The sequence below is a fragment of the Bufo bufo genome, chromosome 1 (genome assembly GCF_905171765.1).
Source record: "Bufo bufo chromosome 1, aBufBuf1.1, whole genome shotgun sequence".
NCBI classification, from domain to species: domain Eukaryota; kingdom Metazoa; phylum Chordata; class Amphibia; order Anura; family Bufonidae; genus Bufo; species Bufo bufo.
In genome coordinates, this window is record NC_053389.1 from 36,327,517 (window position 1) to 36,342,064 (window position 14,548).

Genomic DNA, 14,548 nt, shown 5'->3' on the forward strand with positions numbered 1-14,548 from the left:
CGGACCGCACATCGCCGGCACTTAATATTAAATGCCTAGGACATGTTCTATTTTTTTTCGGGATTGGAATTGCGGAACCGGGAGTGCGGGTCCGCATTTCTGGATCAGGGCCGCACATTGTGCAGCCCCATAAAAAATGAATGGGTCCGCAATTCCGTTCCGTAAAAAGGCTAGTTTCACACTAGCGGCAGGGGAGTCCGGCAGGCTATTCCGGCGGGTGAACAGCCTGTCGGATCCGTCCTGCCGCTAGTTCACGTGTGCCCCTGGACTGCCACTCCGTCCCCATTGACTATAATGGGGGCGGGGGCGGAGTTCCGGCGGCAGCACGGCAAGAGGCAGCCGGACTAAAAGTACTGCATGTCGTAGTTTTAGTCCGTGCTGCCGCCGGAACTCCGCCCTCGCCCCCATTATAGTCAATTGGTACGGAGCGGCAGTCCGGGGGCACACGTGAACTAGCGGCAGGACGGATCCGAGAGGCTGTTCACCCGCCGAAACCCCCTGCCGCTAATGTGAAGGTACACTAAGGGTACTTTTACACTTGCGTTTTTGTTTTCCGGTATTGAGTTCCGTCACAGGAGCTCAATACCGGAAAAAATAATTATTAGTTTTATCCTAATGCGTTCTGAATGGAGAGCAATCCACTCAGGATGCATCAGTTCAGTCCCTCTTATGGTTTTTGGACGGAGAAAATACCGCATGCGCAGACCTTTAAAAATGCAAACAAAAATAATACCGGATCCATTTTTCTGGATGACACCGGAGAGACGGATCCGGTATTGCAATGCATTTGTGAGACGGATCCGCATCCGGATCAGTCTCACAAGTGCGTCCGGATTGCCGGGTCCGGCAGGCAGTTCCGGCGACGGAACTGCCTGCCGGAATTCTCTGCCGCAAGTGTGAAAGTATCCTAAAGATAATACTACTACTAAGGCCTCATGCACATGACCGTTGTGTGCATCCGCGGCCGTTGTTCCGTTTTCCGTTTTTTTTCGCGGACCCATTGACTTTCAATGGGTCCGTGGAAAAATCGGAAAATGCACCGTTTGGCTTCCGTGTCCGTGATCCGTTTTTCCAGTCCGTGAAAAAAATAAGACCTGTCCTATTTTTTTCACGGACAACGGTTCACGGACCCATTCAAGTCAATGGGTCCGTGAAAAATCACAGATGCACACAAGATAGTCATCCGCGTCCGTGATCCGTGTCCGTTTTTCCTATCATTTTCAATGCAAACTTGACTTATTTTTTTTTCCACTTTTCATGTCCGTGGATCCTCCAAGGAAGACCCACGGAAGAAAAAATGGTCACAGATCACGGAACAACGGAAATCCGTTTTACGGACCGCAAAAAAAACGGTCGTGTGCATGAGGCCTAACAATAATGTAATAACGATACCAGTACCACTAATAATAATACAATAGATGGCGCTGTGGATGACAGTGTTATGGGGGATCTGTGGATGACACTATATATAGCATCTTATGCTATATGTGTCATCCACAGATCCCCCCCATAACAGCACCATCCACAGATCCCCCATAACAGCGCCATCCACAGATCCCCCATAACAAGGTGTTATCCACAGCTCGCCCTCGCCATAACAGTACCATCCACAGACAACCCATAACAGTGTCATCCACAGATCCCCATAACAGTGTCATCCACAGATCCCCATAACAGTGTCATCCACAGATCCCCCATAACCGTACCATTCACAGATCCCCATAACAGTGTCATCCACAGATCCCCCATAACCGTACCATTCACAGATTCACCATAACAGTATCATCCACAGATCCCCTCCATAACAGTGCCATCCACAGATCCCCCATAACAGTGTCATCCACAGATCCCCCATAACAGTGCCATCCACAGATCCCCCATAACAGTGTCATCCACAGATCCCCCATAACAGTGCCATCCACAGATCCCCCATAACAGTGTCATCCACAGATCCCCTCCATAACAGTGCCATCCACAGATCCCCCATAACAGTGTCATCCACAGATCCCCCATAACAGTGCCATCCACAGATCCTCCATAACAGTGCCATCCACAGATCCCCCATAACAGTGCCATCCACAGATCCCCCATAACAGTGCCATCCACAGATCCCCCATAACAGTGCCATCCACAGATCCTCCATACCAGTGCCATCCACAGATCCTCCATACCAGTGCCATCCACAGATCCCCCTCCCCATAACAGGCCCGGCAGTAACTTTTACTTTAACTTTAAATCAGGTTCAGCACATCTTTATTACCTTACAATGAAGCTCCAGTAATAGGCAGAGCGGGCGGCGGCGTAACATCCCTCACTCATGAATGAAGTAGGCGGAGCAGGCGCGTCATGTGAGTAAGTGACGTTACGCCGCCGCCCGTTCTGCCTGTTACTGGAGCTTCATAAAGATGCGCTGATTAAAAGTTAAAGTAAATCGCCCGCTCCCGCCCGCATAGCAACGAATCGGCCCTAGATTCGACGGATTCTAATTTCTTAAATCCCACAAGATTCGAGGTATTCGTGGATTCGTCGTCCCACCTCTAATATATTCCTCCTTCTTTCTTTTTGCGGAGAAACGGATGCGGATATACAATTGGTAAAAACGGAAGGATTTTGCGGAAACACAGATCCCCAAAAAAACGGAACAAAAATCTGGACGTGTGAATGGACCATTGATGATACTACTAATAACGACATGGATGATACTACTACTAACAGTACAGTATGGACGATAATAATACTCCTACTACTGTACAGCCGATACAATATGGATAATACTACTATTAATGCTACTAACAATCCAATAAGGATGATACTAGAACTAGAATACAATAAGGGCTCATGCACATGAACATTTTTTTTCCGTGTCTGTTCCATTACGGACAAGGATAGGACTGTTCTATTAGGGGCCGGACGTTCCGTAATGTGGAATGCATGCGGCAGGTATCCGTGTTTTTCGGATCCGCATTTTGCGGTCTACAAAATGGCCAACGGTCATGTGCATGAGCCCTTAGGATGCTACTACTACCACTAATAAATATTCAATATGGATGATGCTACTACTAACAATACATTGTAAGGGCTCGTCACACGAAAGTTTTTTGCGTTCCAAATACGGGCTGTTTTTTGCGTTCCGTTTACGGTCCATATATGGAACTATTAATTTCAATGGTTCCGCAAAAAAAAAATGTAATGATAGAACATGTCCTATTATTGCCCGCAAATCACATTCCGTGGCTCCATTCTAGTCAATGGGTCCGCAAAAAAAACGGAACACATACGGAATGTACTCCGTATGTCTTCCGGATCCGTTCCGTTTTTGCGGAACCATCTATTGAAAATGTTATGCCCAGCCCAATTTTTTCTATGTAATTACTGTAAACTGTATATGCCATACGGAAAAACGGAACGGAACTGTGGAAACACTACTGAAAAGGCTTCCTGCACACGACCGTATGGCTTTTTCAGTGTTTTGCGGTCCGTTTTTCACAGATCCGTTGTCTCGTTTTTTGTTTCCGTTGTGTTTCCGTTTCTGTTCCGTTTTTCCGTTCCGTTTTTCCGTATGGCATGTACAGTATACAGTAATTACATAGATAAAATTGGGCTGGGCATAACATTTTCAATAGATGGTTCCGCAAAAAACGGAACGGAAACAGAAGACATACGGATGCATTTCCGTATGTGTTCCTTTTTTTGCGGACCCATTGATTTGAATGGAGCCACGGAACGTGATTTGCGGGCAATAATAGGACATGTTCTATCTTTGAACGGAAACGGAATGCATACGGAGTATATTCCGTTTTTTTTGCGGAACCATTGAAATGAATGGTTCTGTATACGGAACGCAAAAAACGCCCAGTAAACGGGGGGGAAAAAGCGGTCGTTTGCAGGAGGCCAAAAAAAAAAACGGATCCAGAAAAAACGGCCCGCAAAACACTGAAAAAGACATACGGTCGTGTGAACAAGCCCTAAGGCCTTTTGCACACAACTGTTTCCGTTTTTTTGTGTTCCGTATGCGGAACCATTCACTTTAACGGTTCCGCAAAGACAACGGAAGGCAATCCGTATGCATTCCGTTTCCGTATTTCCGTTCCGTTCAAAGATAGAACACGTCCTATTAGTGCCCGCAAATCACGTTCCGTGGCTCCATTCAAGTCAATGGTTCCGCAAAAATAACGGAATGCATCCGTAGGTCTTCCGTATTTGCGGAACCACCTATTGAAAATTTTAGGCCCAGCCCAATTTTTTTTATGTACTTACTGTTTAAACATTATTGTATGCTTCCGTTTCCGTTTGCGATCCGCAAAAAAAAACGGATCACAGGCAGAAAAATTGAACGGCAAAACGGAACGGAAACCATACTGAAACAAACACAAAAAAAAACTGAAAAACTGATCCGTTTAAAACGGACTGCGAAACCATACGGTCGTGTGCAGGAGGCCTAATATGGATGATACTACTACTACTCCTGGTACTAATACTACTACTACTCCTGGTACTAATACTACTACTACTCCTGGTACTAATACTACTACTACTACTCCTGGTACTAATACTACTACTACTCCTGGTACTATTCAGGATCCCACTGTTACTAGTACTGACAATAAAACAATCCTGTTGCTACTTCTTGTAGTAATCCCAGTTGCAGCACTACAACCCCCACCATCTGGCGTTCCTTACACTATGACGCGCCTCCTGCTGGGTGTATTAATGCCGCCCCCCGACTACAGAACGTCCACAGGACCCTCTGCGGCTGCCCCTGGGGGCTGTGACATTTTCTGTGATGCTTTTTGCCTCATTTCCCATCTCTTGTAGAGAAGGGGTGGGGGGAGGAGTGAGCGGCGGCGGTGGTGGGGGAGGCTGGTGTCACATTTCTGAATCCTTAGATGCCGGAGAAGAGAGAGACAGAGAGGGACTGAGCTCGGGAGCCATGGCCGGCTGAGATGGGAGCACAAAGAGGGGGTCGTCCATAGGGCCGGGCAGATGTGGGGACAGAAAAGACCGCCAGTGACAGCATGGAAATAAAAGAGACCGCGCACAGCAGGCAGTGACGTCCCGTAAACCCCACGCAACCGAGACCCCCCTCCAAAACACAACGAGCCTGAAGCACGCACACGGCGGACATGACACGAAGTAACACAGCGGCAACATAACAGGCAGCGCTACAGTCCACATCCTCAACCGCCGGGGCCATGACACCGCCATCAGACTGAAGAAGGACACGTGGAGCCCCCCACTATGATCGAGTAAGTCACGGCACCCCGCTTTTCTCTTTATCTGGGGGCTGGCGGGGGGCGGGGGTCTTCTCGGCTTTTACTGCTGTAATTATGGATTCAGCCAGCTCGGTGGATGTGATCCGTAGAACAGGAAGATGACGGCGTGCGATTAACCCTTGTCTTCCTCTCTGCACGCCAGGCCGTGTAGTCTGCAGCATCCCATGAATGAGCAGCACTGTGCCAGAGGTGATTGCGGCAAGCGGGGTTAGGGGTTAATGGCGGCTCAGCGCGCTGCACACGTGGTCCGTGTTTTGGGATACAATATTGCAATTGTTTTGGGATGAAACGTGGCACCTGTGAGGAAACGCACGCGTCTGTCATTAACCTGCGTGGGGGGGAAGGGGGAACGCGCCCTAGAGAGGTGGACTTCGTACGGACGAGAATTAAGCGGACAAGCGTTGCAGCGAACGGTGGTTTGGTTTCTACCGGTTGTCAGGTTGCAGCAACTTGCAGGTTGTCACGCGTCCCCGCTCAGGGTCATTAGGTGTGATGGCGACCTTATGGCGCACGACTACAAATCGCCGCGGACCCCCCGTCGTCCGTTACAGTGTAACCATAGGATTCCGATACGGTCACAGAACGTCAACATTGGACATGATGGGGGGCAGGTACTACTTTCACATTAGCGTTTTTTGCGGATCCGTCATGGATCTGCAAAAACGCTTCCGTTACAATAATACAACCGCATGCATCCATCAGGAGCGGATCCGGTTGTATTATGTCTTCTATAGCCATGGCGGATCCGTCCCTATTGACTTACATTGTGTGTCAGGACGGATCCATCTTGCTCCGCACCACATCGCGGACAGAAAAACGCTGCTTGCAGCGTTATTCTGTCCGCGATGGGGACTCAACCAAACGGAACGCATTTTGGTGCACTCCATTTCGTTCAGTTCAGTTTTGTCCCCTATGACGGATTTCAATAGCGGAATTGAAAACGCTAGTGTGAAAGTAGCTTTATGTGTGTCACGGTGCTCCTACCTGGATACGGCTGGACCCCAGGCTTTGGTTGCGAAGCAATAAATAGGGGGAGTAATTGAGGGATAAAAGAATAACCTGAGTCCAGACCTTGAGATGAGGTTCAATGGCAGCTTTACTTCACATAAATGTTTCTCCAGAACGGTTTACAGGCTTTGTCTTGGTTCCAGCAGGCTTTAGCATGAAACTGGCAGGCAAACTCCACTCTGCTACATCTGTTTCTCTCTGACTCTACTGTACTGACAGGCTGGCTGTATAACTCTGCTTCTTCTGTAGGCTGCACTTCTTCTCTGTAGTCTGACTCTAGGTTATGCCTGGGAACTTTCCTCCTGTCTCCTGAGGCTTCAAGCTTTGGCCTCCATGACCAGCAGAGCTTAGGGTGCTCTGGCTGGCGTGGGCATGTCCAGCAGAGACGTGCCCCCCTGCACACCTTTCCCCTGTCTAGGAAAGACCCATCAACGTTTTCAAGATCTCTGCTTACTGCGGAGGCCGAAAACGCTTCCTAACTGTTCACACGGCTGCAGTTCGACACAATGTATCAGCACAGGCGACACGAGGGATGCAGCAGCCGTGCCTGACGACCACAGTGATACATTGTAGCGACCGATGCGTCGAGCCAGGACTAGATCAGAGTGGGCTCTAAGTAAAGCCATGAATGTTTCCCTTCACTGACAGCAAGCAGGGGTCTTGAAAAAGTTACCGCGCCTTTATATGATCCATTTAATAAATGGGTTTTATCAAGATTTAAACTTGAGGATAAGGGATAGGTGTCCGATCACTGTCACGGTAATGGGGGTCCCGTGCCTTCTGTTTGGATAGAGCGCCGGTTGAGCGTGAGCATTGTCGCTCCATTCAAAGTCTATGGGACTGACAAACCTTCCACCCGTCCCATAGAGATGAATGGGGCAGCAGCGCTCCTGCTTGACAGGGGGACACAGGAGCCCCATTCTTGTGATCGGTGGGGATCCAGCCGTTGGGTCACACACTCATGGATAGGAGATGAGTTTAAATTTTGGCACAACCCCTTTAAGCGGTATTGAATTAACAGTGATCTACCCCTTTAAGAAGATACATGCACCCAGGTGGGAGGTCATACATGTGAGGAAGTGTCTGTCAGCACGGGGTTAACTATAGGTCAGCACTATATAGCCTGATACACTGCTTGCACAGCTATGGAGGGGTCCCACAGCTATAATCAGTTTGGGGGCTCCCAATCTGCTGGTTCACCCCTCCTCCACCCTCATCTCAGGACACTAGGGCATGGGGATCATTCACCCGATCCACAGAGGGGCAAGTTCAAGCAGGGCCCCGCTCCCTGTGAGCCCCAGAGCCGCTGCCTGTATGGTATACACACTGTGCCCCATGATAGGAATCAGTCACTAATGTAACATGTAAGAAAACGTTTCAATATGTACGAGAGGGAGGATGAGGGTGATCACTAGAGAGTTGGGGAGTTGTAGTCCCCAGGGGCTCCCGATTCTCTTTGGCACCTGATATGGCAGATAAAAGAAACAATATTACACTCTTTCTATGTAAAATGGCAGCGAATCCCTGAACTTGCAGGAGTCCTGGTTCTCCCATCCTGCTCCAGGGTTCATACATTGTGAAAATACCGCTCCCTGGGTGTAGCAGTAAAGAGCGCAATGATCTGCAGAGGTCACCTACCCCCTGCTCAAGGTCAGGCATGTAATCACTGTGCAGCATCCAGACTACTGTCCTGTAATCCACCCCGCAGGAGCCTGTACTTCTATACTGCATCAGAGGGACGAGACTGACGGGGCACTTAAAGGGCAACTCCAGACACATACAACTATATGGCGCCTATTCTTGTACATAGGAGCAGTATTATAGTAGTTATATTCTTGTACATAGGAGCAGTATTATAGTAGTTATATTCTTGTACATAGGAGCAGTATTATAGTAGTTATATTCTTGTACATAGGAGCAGTATTATAGTAGTTATATTCTTGTACATAGGAGGCAGTATTATAGTAGTTATATTCTTGTACATAGGAGGCAGTATTATAGTAGTTATATTCTTGTACATAGGAGGCAGTATTATAGTAGTTATATTCTTGTACATAGGAGCAGTATTATAGTAGTTATATTCCTGTACATAGGAGCAGTATTATAGTAGTTATATTGTTTTACATAGGAGCAGTATTATAGTAGTTATATTCTTGTACATAGGAGCAGTATTATAGTAGTTATAGTCTTGTACATAGGAGGCAGTATTATAGTAGTTATAATCTTGTACATAGGAGACAGTATTATAGTAGTTATATTCTTGTACATAGGAGCAGTATTATAGTAGTTATATTCTTGTACATAGGAGCAGTATTATAGTAGTTATATTCTTGTACATAGGAGGTAGTATTATAGTAGTTATATTCTTGTACATAGGAGCAGTATTATAGTAGTTATATTCTTGTACATAGGAGCAGTATTATAGTAGTTATATTCTTGTACATAGGAGGTAGTATTATAGTAGTTATATTCTTGTACATAGGAGGTAGTATTATAGTAGTTATATTCTTGTACATAGGAGGTAGTATTATAGTAGTTATATTCTTGTACATAGGAGCGGTATTATAGTAGTTATATTCTTGTACATAGGAGCAGTATTATAGTAGTTATATTCTTGTACATAGGAGCAGTATTATAGTAGTTATAGTCTTGTACATAGGAGGCAGTATTATAGTAGTTATAATCTTGTACATAGGAGACAGTATTATAGTAGTTATATTCTTGTACATAGGAGCAGTATTATAGTAGTTATATTCTTGTACATAGGAGCAGTATTATAGTAGTTATATTCTTGTACATAGGAGCAGTATTATAGTAGTTATATTCTTGTACATAGGAGGTAGTATTATAGTAGTTATATTCTTGTACATAGGAGCAGTATTATAGTAGTTATATTCTTGTACATAGGAGCAGTATTATAGTAGTTATATTCTTGTACATAGGAGGTAGTATTATAGTAGTTATATTCTTGTACATAGGAGGTAGTATTATAGTAGTTATATTCTTGTACATAGGAGGTAGTATTATAGTAGTTATATTCTTGTACATAGGAGCAGTATTATAGTAGTTATATTCTTGTACATAGGAGCAGTATTATAGCAGTTATATTCTTGTACATAGGAGGCAGTATTATAGTAGTTATATTCTTGTACAAAGGAGCAGTATTATAGTAGTTATATTCTTGTACATAGGAGCAGTATTATAGTAGTTATATTCTTGTATATAGGAGCAGTAATATAGTAGTTATATTCTTGTACATAGTAGCAGTATTATAGCAGTTATATTAGTGTACATAGGAGTAGTATTATAGCAGTTATATTCTTGTACATAGGAGCAGTATTATAGTAGTTATATTCCTGTACATAGGAGGCAGTATTATAGTAGTTATATTCTTGTACATAGGAGGCAGTATTATAGTAGTTATATTCTTGTACATAGGAGCAGTATTATAGTAGTTATATTGTTGTACATAGGAGGCAGTATTATAGTAGTTATATTCTTGTACATATGAGCAGTATTATAGTAGTTATATTGTTGTACATAGGAGCAGTATTATAGTAGTTATATTCTTGCACATAAGAGCAGTATTATAGTAGTTATATTCTTGTACATAGGAGGTACTATTATAGTAGTTATATTCTTGTACATAGGAGCAGTATTATAGTAGTTATATTCTTGTACATAGGAGCAGTATTATAGTAGTTATATTCCTGTACATAGGAGCAGTATTATAGTAGTTATATTCTTGTACATAGGAGCAGTATTATAGTAGTTATATTCTTGTACATAGGAGGTAGTATTATAGTAGTTATATTCTTGTACATAGGAGCATTATTATAGTAGTTATATTCTTGTACATAGAAGCAGTATTATAGTAGTTATATTCTTGTACATAGGAGCAGTATTATAGTAGTTATATTCTTGCACATAGGAGCAGTATTATAGTAGTTATATTCTTGTACATAGGAGCAGTATTATAGTAGTTATATTCTTGTACATAGGAGGTAGTATTATAGTAGTTATATTCTTGTACATAGGAGGTAGTATTATAGTAGTTATATTCTTGTACATAGGAGGTAGTATTATAGTAGTTATATTCTTGTACATAGGAGCAGTATTATAGTAGTTATATTCTTGTACATAGGAGCAGTATTATAGCAGTTATATTCTTGTACATAGGAGGCAGTATTATAGTAGTTATAGTCTTGTACATAGGAGCAGTAATATAGTAGTTATATTCTTGTACATAGTAGCAGTATTATAGCAGTTATATTAGTGTACATAGGAGTAGTATTATAGCAGTTATATTCTTGTACATAGGAGCAGTATTATAGTAGTTATATTCCTGTACATAGGAGGCAGTATTATAGTAGTTATATTCTTGTACATAGGAGGCAGTATTATAGTAGTTATATTCTTGTACATAGGAGCAGTATTATAGTAGTTATATTGTTGTACATAGGAGGCAGTATTATAGTAGTTATATTGTTGTACATAGGAGCAGTATTATAGTAGTTATATTCTTGCACATAAGAGCAGTATTATAGTAGTTATATTCTTGTACATAGGAGGTACTATTATAGTAGTTATATTCTTGTACATAGGAGCAGTATTATAGCAGTTATATTAGTGTACATAGGAGCAGTATTATAGTAGTTATATTCTTGTACATAGGAGGCAGTATTATAGTAGTTATATTCTTGTACAAAGGAGCAGTATTATAGTAGTTATATTCTTGTACATAGGAGCAGTATTATAGTAGTTATATTCTTGTACATAGGAGCAGTATTATAGTAGTTATATTCTTATACATAGGAGGCAGTATTATAGTAGTTATATTCTTGTACATAGGAGCAGTATTATAGTAGTTATATTCTTGTACATAGGAGGTAGTATTATAGTAGTTATTTTCTTGTACATAGGAGCAGTATTATAGTAGTTATAGTCTTGTACATAGGAGCAGTATTATAGTAGTTATAGTCTTGTACATAGGAGCAGTATTATAGTAGTTATAGTCTTGTACATAGGAGGTAGTATTATAGTAGTTATATTCTTGTACATAGGAGTAGTATTATAGTAGTTATATTCTTGTACATAGGAGCAGTATTATAGTAGTTATATTCTTGTACATAGAAGCAGTATTATAGTAGTTATATTCTTGTACATAGAAGCAGTATTATAGTAGTTATATTCTTGTACATAGGAGCAGTATTATAGTAGTTATATTCTTGTAGATAGGAGCAGTATTATAGCAGTTATATTAGTGTACATAGGAGCAGTATTATAGTAGTTATATTCTTGTACATAGGAGGCAGTATTATAGTAGTTATATTCTTGTACAAAGGAGCAGTATTATAGTAGTTATATTCTTGTACATAGGAGCAGTATTATAGTAGTTATATTCTTGTACATAGGAGCAGTATTATAGTAGTTATATTCTTGTACATAGGAGCAGTATTATAGTAGTTATATTCTTGTACATAGGAGCAGTATTATAGTAGTTATATTCTTATACATAGGAGGCAGTATTATAGTAGTTATATTCTTGTACATAGGAGCAGTATTATAGTAGTTATATTCTTGTACATAGGAGGTAGTATTATAGTAGTTATTTTCTTGTACATAGGAGCAGTATTATAGTAGTTATAGTCTTGTACATAGGAGCAGTATTATAGTAGTTATATTCTTGTACATAGGAGGCAGTATTATAGTAGTTATATTCTTGTACATAGGAGCAGTATTATAGTAGTTATATTCTTGTACACAGGAGCAGTATTATAGTAGTTATATTCTTGTACACAGGAGCAGTATTATAGTAGTTATATTCTTATACATAGGAGCAGTATTATAGTAGTTATATTCTTGTACATAGGAGGCAGTATTATAGTAGATATATTCTTGTACATAGGAGCAGTATTATAGTAGTTATAGTCTTGTACATAGGAGCAGTATTATAGTAGTTATAGTCTTGTACATAGGAGTAGTATTATAGTAGTTATATTCTTGTACATAGGAGCAGTATTATAGTAGTTATATTCTTGTACATAGGAGCAGTATTATAGTAGTTATATTCTTGTACATAGGGGGCTGTATTATAGTAGTTATATTCTTGTACATAGGAGCAGTATTATAGTAGTTATATTCTTGTACATAGAAGCAGTATTATAGTAGTTATATTCTTGTACATAGGAGCAGTATTATAGCAGTTACATTAGTGTACAGTATAATCGGTGTTGGACTGGGATGTCTTAGGCCCACCAGTAGTTCACACAGCAGATGACTGCCAATGGGGGTCCTTGCAGCGACTTGGAGAAGGCAGGCCTCTGATGAATGTGACTCTACACCTAGAAGTCGTCTCGGCCACCTCTATAATAATACATATAATAAGCTGCTTATCTATATGCAGTCAGCGTTCTGTGCCACTTGTGCACTAGGGGCCCACCTTGCTTAGGGGCCCAGCAGGCAATTCACCTGTTCCCCTGTTGGCCAGTCGGAGCCTGAGTATAATAGTAAGCGGACCTATACCCCTGGATGCTGGGAGAAGACGAGGTGTTTCAGGTTGAGACCTTATCGGACCATCTCCTGTGGATGATGAAACTGGGATTGTCGCAATCGATGCAGCAACAAGTGAGAGCAGAAGGGGAACTAATAGGAAACCATGGGGGGGCGTAAAGTGTAGAAGGACTATTCACAAAATGCTGGAAGGAAAGAGAATGGACCAAGGGAAGGGGTCTTGAAGGACAGTAACTGAAGACTGCAAGGTAAAGAGGTGGAGATGTCTCCGAGCGCACGGCATGAAGAGACCTGTCTCCATGATCCCACCAGCCGGGCTCGTCATCACTTATTCCTGTGTCTACATGTGTCTGTACCATTACTCAGCTCATACGTGGCCTCACATCGTATGTTACGTGGGTGGAGAGGGGGCCGAACTGTAGGATTCGTCATCAGACTGTATCACACCTAATGGGCTTAGATACATAGCACACGTGATAGGATTAGATACACAGCTCAGCGCATAGTATTGCACACACTAGGCTTAGTTACAGTGTATTTGCAGACAGCTTTACACATGATAGGCTTAGATACAGCAGGCAGTATCACACGAGAGGCTTAGATACACAGCTCAGCAGGCAGTAGCAGCTCGGCTTATTGTATCATATATGATAGGATTAGATACAAGAGATCAGCAAATGTTAGAGTGCATGCTAGGCTTAGATACAGCGACTTTGCAGACAACCTAACACATGATGGGCTTAGATACACCGCTGAGCATATAGTATGACAGTATCGCCAACGATAGGCTTAGATATAGCAGCTCAGCACACAGTATCACACGAGAGGCTTAGATACACAGCTGAGCATATAGTATTACAGTATCACAAACGATAGGCTTAGATACACAGCTGAGCATACAATATCACACGATAGGCTTAGATACACAGCTGAGCATACAGTATCATGCATGATAGAATTAGGTACAGCAGCAGATAGTATCACACATGATAGGCTTAGATACAGCGGCTGACCAGAAAGCATCACACATGAATTGACAGGATGGTGGGAATGAACATTTATGGGTTATTCCCTTCCGGGAGCCGGGGATGTCTTCATTTTCTTTCGACAACCATCAGCCGTCCCTGAATCCTCTTGTAAGAGGTCTAGGTGACAACCAATGACGGACGCCATTACACCGCCGACAGGGGCCGACCCTGAGGGGCATAAAACTGAACCCTGCACAGCTCCCTATGTGTCAGTCCTCACTGATCATGGATGACCAGGACAATAACCCCCAGTCACTTTGAGGAGAATGGGATCACGGGGGGAAGTACTCTGTTTGTAAACTTTCTTCTGAGGGTTAAACCTCACACCGAGAGAGGAAACGACTCGTCACCGCCTGACTGTAAATATTTGAAGTGTCCTCATCTACATACAAGAAGACGGCAAGTTCTCCAAATATCCTAATTCTCCAGGGTTGTATACAGACGGGGAGAAGAGCTGGCACCTCTGGGAGCTTTTGTCACATCCCATTTTACCTCCAATTGAGTTGTTTTCAACCTTTTGCTCTTCTGGGAAAGTTTTCTACAAGATTTCGGAGTGTGCCCATGTGAATTTTTGCCCCTTCATCCAGAAGAGCTTTTGTGAGGTAAGACATTGATGTTGAAGGAGAGGACCTGGCCAACAATCTACCGTCAGGTGTTAGATGGTGTTGAGGTCAGGACGGTCAAGTTCTTCGCCATCACCGTGCCTTTATGGACCTAGCTTTTGTT

General features: G+C 42.7%; 1 protein-coding gene across 5 annotated transcripts in view; it reads left to right on the forward strand.

The window, feature by feature from the left end:
- GRAMD1A (GRAM domain containing 1A) overlaps positions 1 to 14,548 on the forward strand; it is a 162,347-nt gene that overhangs the window by 63,318 nt on the left and 84,481 nt on the right. The window contains exon 1 of one of the 5 annotated variants that reach the window (XM_040421918.1): positions 4,845 to 5,246. The exons of the other annotated variants lie outside the window; for them this stretch is intronic. Within the exon in view, the coding sequence (XP_040277852.1) occupies positions 5,239 to 5,246 (8 nt within the window). The 5' untranslated portion in view covers positions 4,845 to 5,238. Of the gene's footprint in view, positions 1 to 4,844; positions 5,247 to 14,548 lie in introns of those variants that run through there. 5 annotated transcript variants of the gene reach the window in all.